General features: G+C 53.9%; 1 protein-coding gene across 2 annotated transcripts in view; it reads left to right on the top strand.

Moving 5' to 3' along the window:
* Positions 1 to 14,147, top strand: part of iars1 (isoleucyl-tRNA synthetase 1) — a 136,950-nt gene that overhangs the window by 84,095 nt on the left and 38,708 nt on the right. For both annotated transcript variants that reach the window (XM_079857204.1, XM_079857205.1), the window contains exons 27-28: positions 2,545 to 2,657; positions 4,909 to 5,004. In XM_079857204.1, coding sequence (XP_079713330.1) covers positions 2,545 to 2,657; positions 4,909 to 5,004 — 209 coding nt within the window. The remainder of the gene's footprint in view (positions 1 to 2,544; positions 2,658 to 4,908; positions 5,005 to 14,147) is intronic.

Raw genomic sequence — 14,147 nt, 5'->3', positions numbered from 1 at the left:
ACTCTCACACTCTCACTCACTCACTCACTCACTCACTCACTCACTCACTCACTCACACTCACTCACACTCATTCACTCACTCACTGTCACTTACTCACTCTCACACTCTCACTCACTCACTCACTCACTCACTCACTCACACTCACTCACACTCATTCACTCACTGTCACTTACTCACTCTCACACTCTCACTCACTCACTCACTCACTCACTCACTCACTCACTCACTCACTCACACTCACTCACACTCATTCACTCACTGTCACTTACTCACTCTCACTCACTCACTCACTCACTCACTCACTCACTCACTCACACTCATTCACTCACTGTCACTCACTCACACTCACTCTCACTCACTCACTCTCTCACTCACACACTTTTTTAATTAATTATACATGCTTTGCAATAAACAAAAAAAATATTAAACAAAGTTTATTTATTTTACTTAAATATATCTGATTTTCGATAAACTATCAATTTAATTAAACCATTTTAAACAGAATACATGGAATTTGGAAACAATAAAATGGTAGTGATAAAACAAATACAATTTTTGTTCAACTTTTAATAAATTGTTGTTCAGTTGAATGAGTTTAATTCTTTCAATTAATTAGACAATACATTAGTTACTAAGATTAAAATTTAAGTCAACCATTAAAATGGAAACAAAAAAAAGAATTTGGGAGATAATGATACTATATGATACTATATTGACAAGTAAGATGAACATGTGCTTAAAATGTGGTACAAAATAAATTCTCAGTGCACTAAAAACATCCTATTTATTGAAAATGATAAATGTACATGAACCACATGAGCATCAACAGTAGAAGTGGTTTTGATGATGTAAAGAACGGCGTTGAGCTCTCTGTTCTCTGGCTCTGATGTGGCGCTGGTTACTGTACCTGTTGGAGAAGAGCTAAACCAGCCGTGCTAATCTCACATTAGAGTGCGAAGATCTGATAGTCGTGTTCAACGCTCCCCTTTCTGAAGCATTTTCATGCCTTTTATATGTAACACTGCCGCTGGAATGAGCGCTCCGCTGTGTTTCATATAAAAGGCTGGATAAGACTGAGAAATCGTGCTGAAGTAGATGAGGATGTGAACAGTTATTATAACAACAGAAACATATTCATGCAGAAATTTCCCCTTTAAAAAAAATACATATTGTCACTAGGGCTGTCACTTTACGTTCGAAAATCGATTACACAATCGATCGGACCAACCATAGACTGTAAAAAAATATGGAGGACGCCCCTTCGCTCTCTTCCATTGGTGAGAAGTGAAGCCGCCAGTGTCCCGATATGGCGCTGACATCTTGGGTCTTGAGTCTGCGCAGTAGCGATCTCGGGGCCAGACCTGCGCAGTCGTGAGCAGGAAGTAAAGCCGTGAAACCAAGGCCCCGCCCTCACTCTCGGTGTGAAATAATTAATTATAGAAATTTAGATATTAAATTTAAAGCTCCAATCTCCTCAGTCCTCCGAAGATCCCGAAAAAAAGGTCCGTTGGTGCTTCAGTGACGACTTCTCTCAGAGAACCTGTCAATCACAGCTGTCAATCATGACGTCACACCACCGTTTTTATAGCAGCAAATAACTAACTAAAAACAAACTTATTTTAAAAACAAACACTTGAATTTACATAAACGTGATAAAAACTACAGTAAATGACAGAAACCACCTTCGGAAAAAAGATATTTGAAGTGTAATTAAATTGTTTAGTTGGTCTCAAGTCCCGTTGAATAACACGGGGAGGCGGGGCTTATGACCTATACTAGGACCAGCCACCGGGGGGGGGGCGATCGAGACGCTTTGGCTTCACTTTTCAGGGCTTGTGCGGCACGCTTGGGACCAACCAACACAAGTTTCGAAAACGAAAATAGGGAATCGATTTTAACGGTCTTCTCTCAGAGCGTGTCCAGCTCGTCACGATACGCCCGCGTCACACAGCAAACGCTCTGGCTCTGACACACACACATAACAGCAAATATGCATAATGTGTCTCTTTTCACAACAAACATGTGAATTCTGCCGGTATTCAGACAGTCTCATGCATACAGATACAGATTCGGGCTACGGTCTACAGTCGCCTACGCAGGCGAAATTTGTTTGACATTTGTAACTGTAAACACAGCCATGTTGAAGCCTGCAGTGATGTTTCACTGATGTTATGGCAGTCCACTCTGCTTATTGTTTTTCGAGAATGCTGCACTCCTGTTTGTCATTGTGCACGAAACCTCACGCCAATAAATCATCAGGTATATTGCAGACTTGTGTGCGTCTCAAGCGCCCTCTTTACGTTCGTCCTAATGCCTGTTAGTCGTCCGTGGATTTGCCTATATTTGGCGTTTAAAATGGAAACGTCTTTAGACATGGAAAATCGATTTTACAATCAATTCAATGAACACTTACGTCTCAAAAATCGAACATTTTTTCACAAAAGTGACAGCCCTAATCCACGATACATATTGTTGCATTTTTGTATTGCGATATATTGTGAGCTGATGTATTGTTACACCCCAGTGTCTGTTCCTCTGTGCAGGATCTATCGTTGTGGACGGTCATGAACTGCGTGAGGAAGATCTGCGTCTGATGTACAGCTTCGATCAGACCTCAGGAACTCCGGCTCAGTACGAGGCCCATTCAGACGCGCAGGTGCTCACTCTGCTTTCAGTTTTATATAGCACAGTTAGCTCACCCAAAAATGAAAATTCTGTCAGTAATTACTCACCCTCAACCCCGTAAGACTTTCGTTCATCTTCAGGACACACATTAAGATATTTTTACACTATTGGCCGACGCTGGTCATGTGTGTGATCCGTGTGATGCTGGCCAATAGTGAGCCTCCGTTCTGACGTACAACCCAGAAGCGCTGCGCTGTTACACTACATGAACTCACTCAGAGAAACACAGAAAAAAGTCAAGAGTGGAATAAAGTCGTTATTTTTGGGGTTTTTTTTGCGCACTAAAAGTATTCTCGCTGCTTGATAAACTTAAGGTTGAGCCACTTGGACTATTTTAATAAAACTTAATGTCTTTTGATGCTTATCTGCTTAAAGGCCTTAAATGCTTGAACCCCGCTAAATGCTGCTTGCAGCTTTAATTTTCTTTAAATTTACAGTACAGCCTATGTACAGAAAATAATAATAATAAAGCTAAATAAAAGACAATATTATTATTCCCTATTTATTTTATTAAAGCGTTAGTTCACCCAAAAATGAAAATTCTGTCAGTAATTACTCTCCCTCATGTTGTTCCAGACCCGTAAGATTTTCGTTCATCTTCAGAACACAAACGTCAGAACGGAGGCTCCCTATTGGCCAGCATCACACGCATCACACACATGACCAGCGTCGGCCAATAGTGAGCCTCCGTTCTGACGTATAACCCAGAAGCGCTGCGCAGTTACACTACGTGAACTCACTCAGAGAAACACAGAAGAACATGAAGAGTTGAATAACGTCTTTATTTTTGTTTGTTTTTTGCGCACAAAAATTATTCTCGCTGCTTGATAAACTGAAGGTTGAGCCACTGTAGTCACTTGAACTATTTTAAACATTGTCTTTACTAACTTTCTGGGCCGGCAAGTTTCAATAACAGAGAAGCCTATGGAGGAGTGAGACAGCTCTCAGATTTAATCAGAAATATCTTCATTTGTGTTCCGAAGATGAGCGAAAGTCTTACGGGGTTGGAACAACATGAGAGAGTAATTACTTTCATTTTTGGGTGAACTATCCCTTTAACACCCAGTCATGCTTGAAAAATAAAATAAAATAGCATCATATACCGTGAAACCGGTATAAAATACCGTGATATAAATGTTTGGTCATATCGCCCAGCACTACTTATTAGGGGTGTGAACCGACACTGGTCTCACGGTTCGGTTCGATTACGATTATCATGTCATCCATTCAGTTCAATTCGATATCACAATGCATCGCGATTCACTGCATCCTCAATTTTAAATTTTTCTTCAAAAGTGATGTGTGTGTGCGCGCGTGTGTGTGCGCGCCTGTTCAAACAGTGACATTCCAGTTTAATTTTCAAGGGAGTAAAGCTTGTTTATGCCATCAAGAAAAGGAAAATCTGTCAAATAAATTTTGTTTTAAAGAAATGTTCATTTAAAAGCAGCGCTCATTAATCAGTGTATTATGTTACCAAAAGATGCGCGCATCAGCCGTTGCCGAGTCCGCTGTTGAAGGTGACAATCATCCATTTATAATCACGCACAACACAGAATAATTGTAATTTGACCATCGGGTGCGGATACTTGAATAAGAGAAAGTTATTGGGGCGGGTGGATGATTTATTTTTGGCTGTGGATTCGGGTGACGTTGGAGCTCATCCGCGCATCTCTAAAGCAGTCAGACTCTGCAGGCGTTAACAGCTCGGGGTGAAAACGGCTAACGTGGTTTATCAAGCTAGTGGTATTACCTCCTGCATATTCTATTTGTGCATGACATGAGCCCACACAGCGCGTGTCTTCTGCAGGTCGTGCTCACCAGGTCGTTCATAAAAGCTGAAATGTGCCCAGATGTCGGCTTTTAAAGTAGTTGGAGCATTTTTAATCACTCGCACTCGCGTCTCGCCTCCCTCTGCCATTGTTTGCTACCGCGACAAATGACGTCAGAAAAGCGTCAGTACATAATAATGGGTTATGATCTATTACTGAACCGATACTGAATCGTCCTCGTCTGCATCGCGATGCATCGTAGAAACAATACATTTTGACACCCCTACTACTTATACATAATTCTATACCGTACAGCCGTTTCAATGAGCTTAGAAGCGGCGTAACAGACTCATATTTTTCTGTCAGACTTGATCATCTTACAGTACAATCTGTCCTCGCTCATCTCAGTCGACTCGCTCCTGTCCTGAAGTGGTCAGACGTTTGTCTTCACAGGTGCTGGTTCTGCTCAACGTCACGCCGGATCAGTCCATGGTGGACGAAGGAGTGGCCCGTGAGGTCATCAACCGCATCCAGAAGCTGCGCAAGAAGGTGAGGACCTGAGGTCAAGCATCTCTGAATTATGGGTTTGGGGAACTTCCATTCAAAAAGACTGAAACTAATCTTTTCAAATCATAAGGTTGCCCTATTAATAAAGCTTATCTGTCAGTTTCCCTTCATGTTTTATTTTCAGACGTCATGAGAATAACGTAACACTTGGTATTTTAACGTGACATTATAACAAAAATATCTACTATGGCAAGAGCTCTTTTCAGTCGCTGGATTCTTTTCCTCATCATTATTTAATTTTTTCCTTTACAATATACATAAACTTCACATTTGTGTTCTGTTCTCCCGATTTAATTTACGGAATATCCCATTAATAATTCACTGGGATGCACGAAGAATCTCTCGTTTTCCTCCTCAAATCCTCACGTCTCTTTCACAAATACAATCTTTCAAAATGAAGGAAATCACTTTCAAAATAGTTTGCTATCACACAATGCTGAAGTTAATGAACATTTTTGATGAAAGCAACGTATTTTAGATAATTACAAAAGTGATATTTAACCCGTCCGTTATTTCTGTGTAAAGAATCACTCTTTTGGGGTTATTCATGTTGAAAGTACCTCGTTGATGCTTTTACACCTTTAGATGTCCTTTTAGTGTTCGATGGTTGAAGGCTGAGTAGAATAGTCCTCTCATTGTACCCAGTTTTAAAAAACTATTATTGTGTTTATAGAGCGAGTCTACGCATGAAGGTGAGGACACATGGGCCAGTTTCATAACTAGTCTTACAAGTTAGACATAATTTTTTTTATTTAAAGGGATACTTCACCTCTGGAAAGATGAATGTGTATTTAAAATGGTCATTTATGTAGAAGAAATGTGAAATTATTTTTGAATTTGGAGCCTTCTAGACTGAGAAAAGCCAGAAAATGTATTTTTGGCTCATGTGGATGAAAGACAACAACTCCCAGAATGCACTTCCTTTACTACCCTAGGAGGCCACTCCCAAAGCCACACCTACCGGTTAGAGAGCAGTTAAACAACAAAGCTAGGCTACTAGTGAGTCTCCGTGACGAGTTTGCCCGGAATTTCGAGATCGGCCAAAATGTCCGGGATTCGGCTTTTGCGTTCTACAGTCGCCATTCATCATGTTCACTGTGGCGAGCAGGACGAGGCTGAGGGCCACGGGAGAACGGCATCATGTTCACTGTGGCGAGCAGGACGAGGCCGAGGGCCGCGGGAGAACGTCGTCATGTTCACTGTGGCGAGCAGGACGAGGCTGAGGGCCGCGGGAGAACGGCATCATGTTCACTGTGGCGAGCAGGACGAGGCTGAGGGCCGCGGGAGAACGGCATCATGTTCACTGTGGCGAGCAGGACGAGGCTGAGGGCCACGGGAGAACGGCATCATGTTCACTGTGGCGAGCAGGACGAGGCTGAGGGCCACGGGAGAACGGCATCATGTTCACTGTGGCGAGCAGGACGAGGCCGAGGGCCGCGGGAGAACGTCGTCATGTTCACTGTGGCGAGCAGGACGAGGCTGAGGGCCGCGGGAGAACGGCATCATGTTCACTGTGGCGAGCAGGACGAGGCTGAGGGCCGCGGGAGAACGGCATCATGTTCACTGTGGCGAGCAGGACGAGGCCGAGGGCCGCGGGAGAACGTCATCATGTTCACTGTGGCGAGCAGGACGAGGCTGAGGGCCGCGGGAGAACGGCATCATGTTCACTGTGGCGAGCAGGACGAGGCTGAGGGCCGCGGGAGAACGGCATCATGTTCACTGTGGCGAGCAGGACGAGGCCGAGGGCCGCGGGAGAACGTCGTCATGTTCACTGTGGCGAGCAGGACGAGGCTGAGGGCCGCGGGAGAACGTCATCATGTTCACTGTGGCGAGCAGGACGAGGCCGAGGGCCGCGGGAGAACGGCATCATGTTAACTGTGGCGAGCAGGACGAGGCTGAGGGCCGCGGGAGAACGTCATCATGTTCACTGTGGCGAGCAGGACGAGGCTGAGGGCCGCGGGAGAACGGCATCATGTTAACTGTGGCGAGCAGGACGAGGCTGAGGGGCGCGGGAGAACGGCATCATGTTCACTGTGGCGAGCAGGACGAGGCTGAGGGCCGCGGGAGAACGGCATCATGTTAACTGTGGCGAGCAGCAGGACGAGGCTGAGGGCCGCGGGAGAACGTCATCATGTTCACTGTGGCGAGCAGGACGAGGCTGAGGGCCGCGGGAGAACGGCATCATGTTAACTGTGGCGAGCAGGACGAGGCTGAGGGGCGCGGGAGAACGGCATCATGTTCACTGTGGCGAGCAGGACGAGGCTGAGGGGCGCGGGAGAACGGCATCATGTTCACTGTGGCGAGCAGGACGAGGCTGAGGGCCGCGGGAGAACGGCATCATGTTCACTGTGGCGAGCAGGACGAGGCTGAGGGCCGCGGGAGAACGTCATCATGTTCACTGTGGCGAGCAGGACGAGGCTGAGGGCCGCGGGAGAACGTCGTCATGTTCACTGTGGCGAGCAGGACGAGGCTGAGGGCCGCGGGAGAACGTCATCATGTTCACTGTGGCGAGCAGGACGAGGCTGAGGGGAGCGGGAGAACGGCATCATATTCACTGTGGCGAGCAGGACGAGACTGAGGGCCGCGGGAGAACGTCATCATGTTCACTGTGGCGAGCAGGACGAGGCTGAGGGCCGCGGGAGAACGGCATCATGTTCACTGTGGCGAGCAGGACGAGGCTGAGGGCCGCGGGAGAACGTCGTCATGTTCACTGTGGCGAGCAGGACGAGGCTGAGGGCCGCGGGAGAACGTCATCATGTTCACTGTGGCGAGCAGGACGAGGCTGAGGGGAGCGGGAGAACGGCATCATATTCACTGTGGCGAGCAGGACGAGGCTGAGGGGAGCGGGAGAACGTCATCATGTTCACTGTGGCGAGCAGGACGAGGCTGAGGGCCGCGGGAGAACGTCATCATGTTCACTGTGGCGAGCAGGACGAGGCTGAGGGCCGGGGGAGAACGTCATCATGTTCACTGTGGCGAGCAGGACGAGGCTGAGGGCCGCGGGAGAACGTCATCATGTTCACTGTGGCGAGCAGGACGAGGCTGAGGGCCGCGGGAGAACGGCATCATATTCACTGTGGCGAGCAGGACGAGGCTGAGGGGAGCGGGAGAACGGCATCATATTCACTGTGGCGAGCAGGACGAGGCTGAGGGCCGCGGGAGAACGTCATCATGTTCACTGTGGCGAGCAGGACGAGGCTGAGGGCCGCGGGAGAACGGCATCATGTTCACTGTGGCGAGCAGGACGAGGCTGAGGGCCGCGGGAGAACGGCATCATGTTCACTGTGGCGAGCAGGACGAGGCTGAGGGCCGCGGGAGAACGGCATCATGTTCACTGTGGCGAGCAGGACGAGGCTGAGGGCCGTGGGAGAACGTCATCATGTTAACTGTGGCGAGCAGGACGAGGCTGAGGGCCGCGGGAGAACGGCATCATGTTCACTGTGGCGAGCAGGACGAGGCTGAGGGCCGCGGGAGAACGTCATCATGTTAACTGTGGCGAGCAGGACGAGGCTGAGGGCCGCGGGAGAACGGCATCATGTTCACTGTGGCGAGCAGGACGAGGCTGAGGGCCGTGGGAGAACGTCATCATGTTCACTGTGGCGAGCAGGACGAGGCTGAGGGCCGCGGGAGAACGGCATCATGTTCACTGTGGCGAGCAGGACGAGGCTGAGGGCCGCGGGAGAACGTCGTCATATTCACTGTGGCGAGCAGGACGAGGCTGAGGGCCGCGGGAGAACGGCATCATGTTCACTGTGGCGAGCAGGACGAGGCTGAGGGCCGCGGGAGAACGGCATCATGTTCACTGTGGTGAGCAGGACGAGGCTGAGGGCCGCGGGAGAACGTCATCATGTTCACTGTGGCGAGCAGGACGAGGCTGAGGGGAGCGGGAGAACGGCATCATATTCACTGTGGCGAGCAGGACGAGGCTGAGGGCCGCGGGAGAACGGCATCATGTTCACTGTGGCGAGCAGGACGAGGCTGAGGGCCGCGGGAGAACGTCATCATGTTCACTGTGGCGAGCAGGACGAGGCTGAGGGGAGCGGGAGAACGTCATCATGTTCACTGTGGCGAGCAGGACGAGGCTGAGGGCCGCGGGAGAACGGCATCATGTTCACTGTGGCGAGCAGGACGAGGCTGAGGGCCGCGGGAGAACGTCATCATCGTCATCATGTTCACTGTGGCGAGCAGGACGAGGCTGAGGGCCGCGGGAGAACGTCATCATCGTCATCATGTTCACTGTGGCGAGCAGGACGAGACTGAGGGCCGCGGGAGAACGTCATCATCGTCATCATCATGTTCACTGTGGCGAGCAGGACGAGGCTGAGGGCCGCGGGAGAACGTCATCATCGTCATCATGTTCACTGTGGCGAGCAGGACGAGGCTGAGGGCCGCGGGAGAACGGCATCATGTTCACTGTGGCGAGCAGGACGAGGCTGAGGGCCGCGGGAGAACGTCATCATGTTCACTGTGGCGAGCAGGACGAGGCTGAGGGCCACGGGAGAACGTCATCATGTTCACTGTGGCGAGCAGGACGAGGCTGAGGGCCGCGGGAGAACGGCATCATGTTCACTGTGGCGAGCAGGACGAGGCTGAGGGCCACGGGAGAACGTCATCATGTTCACTGTGGCGAGCAGGACGAGACTGAGGGCCGCGGGAGAACGGCATCATGTTAACTGTGGCGAGCAGGACGAGGCTGAGGGGCGCGGGAGAACGGCATCATGTTCACTGTGGCGAGCAGGACGAGGCTGAGGGCCGCGGGAGAACGTCATCATGTTCACTGTGGCGAGCAGGACGAGGCTGAGGGCCGCGGGAGAACGGCATCATGTTCACTGTGGCGAGCAGGACGAGGCCGAGGGCCGCGGGAGAACGTCATCATGTTCACTGTGGCGAGCAGGACGAGGCCGAGGGCCGCGGGAGAACGTCATCATGTTCACTGTGGCGAGCAGGACGAGGCCGAGGGCCGCGGGAGAACGGCATCATGTTCACTGTGGCGAGCAGGACGAGGCTGAGGGCCGCGGGAGAACGTCATCATGTTCACTGTGGCGAGCAGGACGAGGCTGAGGGCCGCGGGAGAACGTCATCATGTTCACTGTGGCGAGCAGGACGAGGCTGAGGGCCGCGGGAGAACGGCATCATGTTCACTGTGGCGAGCAGGACGAGGCTGAGGGCCGCGGGAGAACGTCATCATGTTCACTGTGGCGAGCAGGACGAGGCTGAGGGCCGCGGGAGAACGGCATCATGTTCACTGTGGCGAGCAGGACGAGACTGAGGGCCGCGGGAGAACGGCATCATGTTCACTGTGGCGAGCAGGACGAGGCTGAGGGCCGCGGGAGAACGGCATCATGTTCACTGTGGCGAGCAGGACGAGGCTGAGGGCCGCGGGAGAACGTCATCATGTTCACTGTGGCGAGCAGGACGAGGCTGAGGGCCGCGGGAGAACGTCATCATGTTCACTGTGGCGAGCAGGACGAGGCTGAGGGCCGCGGGAGAACGGCATCATGTTCACTGTGGCGAGCAGGACGAGGCTGAGGGCCGCGGGAGAACGGCATCATGTTCACTGTGGCGAGCAGGACGAGGCTGAGGGCCGCGGGAGAACGTCATCATGTTCACTGTGGCGAGCAGGACGAGGCTGAGGGCCGCGGGAGAACGGCATCATGTTCACTGTGGCGAGCAGGACGAGGCTGAGGGCCGCGGGAGAACGTCATCATGTTCACTGTGGCGAGCAGGACGAGGCTGAGGGCCGCGGGAGAACGTCATCATGTTCACTGTGGCGAGCAGGACGAGGCTGAGGGCCGCGGGAGAACGGCATCATGTTCACTGTGGCGAGCAGGACGAGGCTGAGGGCCGCGGGAGAACGGCATCATGTTCACTGTGGCGAGCAGGACGAGGCTGAGGGCCGCGGGAGAACGTCATCATGTTCACTGTGGCGAGCAGGACGAGGCTGAGGGCCGCGGGAGAACGTCATCATGTTCACTGTGGCGAGCAGGACGAGGCTGAGGGCCGCGGGAGAACGGCATCATGTTCACTGTGGCGAGCAGGACGAGGCTGAGGGCCGCGGGAGAACGTCATCATGTTCACTGTGGCGAGCAGGACGAGGCTGAGGGCCGCGGGAGAACGGCATCATGTTCACTGTGGCGAGCAGGACGAGGCTGAGGGCCGCGGGAGAACGGCATCATGTTCACTGTGGCGAGCAGGACGAGGCTGAGGGCCGCGGGAGAACGTCATCATGTTCACTGTGGCGAGCAGGACGAGGCTGAGGGCCGCGGGAGAACGTCATCATGTTCACTGTGGCGAGCAGGACGAGGCTGAGGGCCGCGGGAGAACGACATCATGTTCACTGTGGCGAGCAGGACGAGACTGAGGGCCGCGGGAGAACGGCATCATGTTCACTGTGGCGAGCAGGACGAGGCTGAGGGCCGCGGGAGAACGTCATCATGTTCACTGTGGCGAGCAGGACGAGGCTGAGGGCCGCGGGAGAACGTCGTCATGTTCACTGTGGCGAGCAGGACGAGACTGAGGGCCGCGGGAGAACGTCATCATGTTCACTGTGGCGAGCAGGACGAGACTGAGGGCCGCGGGAGAACGGCGTCATGTTCACTGTGGCGAGCAGGACGAGGCTGAGGGCCGCGGGAGAACGTCATCATGTTCACTGTGGCGAGCAGGACGAGGCTGAGGGCCGCGGGAGAACGGCATCATGTTCACTGTGGCGAGCAGGACGAGGCTGAGGGCCGCGGGAGAACGGCATCATGTTAACTGTGGCGAGCAGGACGAGGCTGAGGGCCGCGGGAGAACGGCATCATGTTCATTGTGGCGAGCAGGACGAGGCCGAGGGCCGCGGGAGAACGGCGTCATGTTCACTGTGGCGAGCAGGACGAGGCTGAGGGCCGCGGGAGAACGGCGTCATGTTCACTGTGGCGAGCAGGACGAGGCTGAGGGCCGCGGGAGAACGTCATCATGTTCACTGTGGCGAGCAGGACGAGGCTGAGGGCCGCGGGAGAATGGCATCATCGTCATCATGTTCACTGTGGCGAGCAGGACGAGGCTGAGGGCCGCGGGAGAACGTCATCATGTTCACTGTGGCGAGCAGGACGAGACTGAGGGCCGCGGGAGAACGTCATCATGTTCACTGTGGCGAGCAGGACGAGGCTGAGGGCCGCGGGAGAACGGCATCATGTTAACTGTGGCGAGCAGGACGAGGCTGAGGGCCGCGGGAGAACGTCATCATGTTCACTGTGGCGAGCAGGACGAGGCTGAGGGCCGCGGGAGAACGGCATCATGTTCACTGTGGCGAGCAGGATGAGGCTGAGGGCCGCGGGAGAACGTCATCATGTTCACTCTGGCGAGCAGGACGAGGCTGAGGGCCGCGGGAGAACGGCATCATGTTAACTGTGGCGAGCAGGACGAGGCTGAGGGCCGCGGGAGAACGGCATCATGTTCACTGTGGCGAGCAGGACGAGGCTGAGGGCCGCGGGAGAACGGCATCATGTTCACTCTGGCGAGCAGGACGAGGCTGAGGGCCGCGGGAGAACGGCATCATGTTCACTGTGGCGAGCAGGACGAGGCTGAGGGCCGCGGGAGAACGTCATCATGTTCACTGTGGCGAGCAGGACGAGACTGAGGGCCGCGGGAGAACGCCATCATGTTCACTGTGGCGAGCAGGACGAGGCTGAGGGCCGCGGGAGAACGGCATCATGTTCACTGTGGCGAGCAGGACGAGACTGAGGGCCGCGGGAGAACGTCATCATGTTCACTGTGGCGAGCAGGACGAGGCTGAGGGCCGCGGGAGAACGGCATCATGTTCACTGTGGCGAGCAGGACGAGGCTGAGGGGCGCGGGAGAACGGCATCATGTTCACTGTGGCGAGCAGGACGAGGCTGAGGGCCGCGGGAGAACGTCATCATGTTCACTGTGGCGAGCAGGACGAGGCTGAGGGCCGCGGGAGAACGTCATCATGTTCACTGTGGCGAGCAGGACGAGGCTGAGGGCCGCGGGAGAACGTCATCATGTTCACTGTGGCGAGCAGGACGAGGCTGAGGGCCGCGGGAGAACGTCATCATGTTCACTGTGGCGAGCAGGACGAGGCTGAGGGCCGCGGGAGAACGGCATCATGTTCACTGTGGCGAGCAGGACGAGGCTGAGGGCCGCGGGAGAACGTCATCATGTTCACTGTGGCGAGCAGGACGAGGCTGAGGGCCGCGGGAGAACGTCATCATGTTCACTGTGGCGAGCAGGACGAGACTGAGGGCCGCGGGAGAACGTCATCATGTTCACTGTGGCGAGCAGGACGAGGCTGAGGGCCGCGGGAGAACGTCATCATGTTCACTGTGGCGAGCAGGACGAGGCTGAGGGCCGCGGGAGAACGTCATCATGTTCACTGTGGCGAGCAGGACGAGGCTGAGGGCCGCGGGAGAACGTCATCATGTTCACTGTGGCGAGCAGGACGAGGCTGAGGGCCGCGGGAGAACGTCATCATGTTCACTGTGGCGAGCAGGACGAGGCTGAGGGCCGCGGGAGAACGTCATCATGTTCACTGTGGCGAGCAGGACGAGGCTGAGGGCCGCGGGAGAACGTCATCATGTTCACTGTGGCGAGCAGGACGAGGCTGAGGGCCGCGGGAGAACGGCATCATGTTCACTGTGGCGAGCAGGACGAGGCTGAGGGCCGCGGGAGAACGTCATCATGTTCACTGTGGCGAGCAGGACGAGGCTGAGGGCCGCGGGAGAACGGCATCATGTTCACTGTGGCGAGCAGGACGAGACTGAGGGCCGCGGGAGAACGTCATCATGTTCACTGTGGCGAGCAGGACGAGGCTGAGGGCCGCGGGAGAACGTCATCATGTTCACTGTGGCGAGCAGGACGAGGCTGAGGGGCGCGGGAGAACGGCATCATGTTCACTGTGGCGAGCAGGACGAGGCTGAGGGCCGCGGGAGAACGTCATCATGTTCACTGTGGCGAGCAGGACGAGGCTGAGGGCCGCGGGAGAACGGCATCATGTTCACTGTGGCGAGCAGGACGAGGCTGAGGGCCGCGGGAGAACGGCATCATGTTCACTGTGGCGAGCAGGACGAGGCTGAGGGCCGCGGGAGAACGTCATCATGTTCACTGTGGCGAGCAGGACGAGGCTG

The sequence above is a fragment of the Squalius cephalus genome, assembly GCF_949319135.1.
Source record: "Squalius cephalus genome assembly, chromosome: 22".
NCBI lineage: Eukaryota > Metazoa > Chordata > Actinopteri > Cypriniformes > Leuciscidae > Squalius > Squalius cephalus.
The sequence above is the reverse complement of the archived record's forward strand: the minus strand, read 5'-3'. Positions and strand labels throughout refer to the sequence as shown.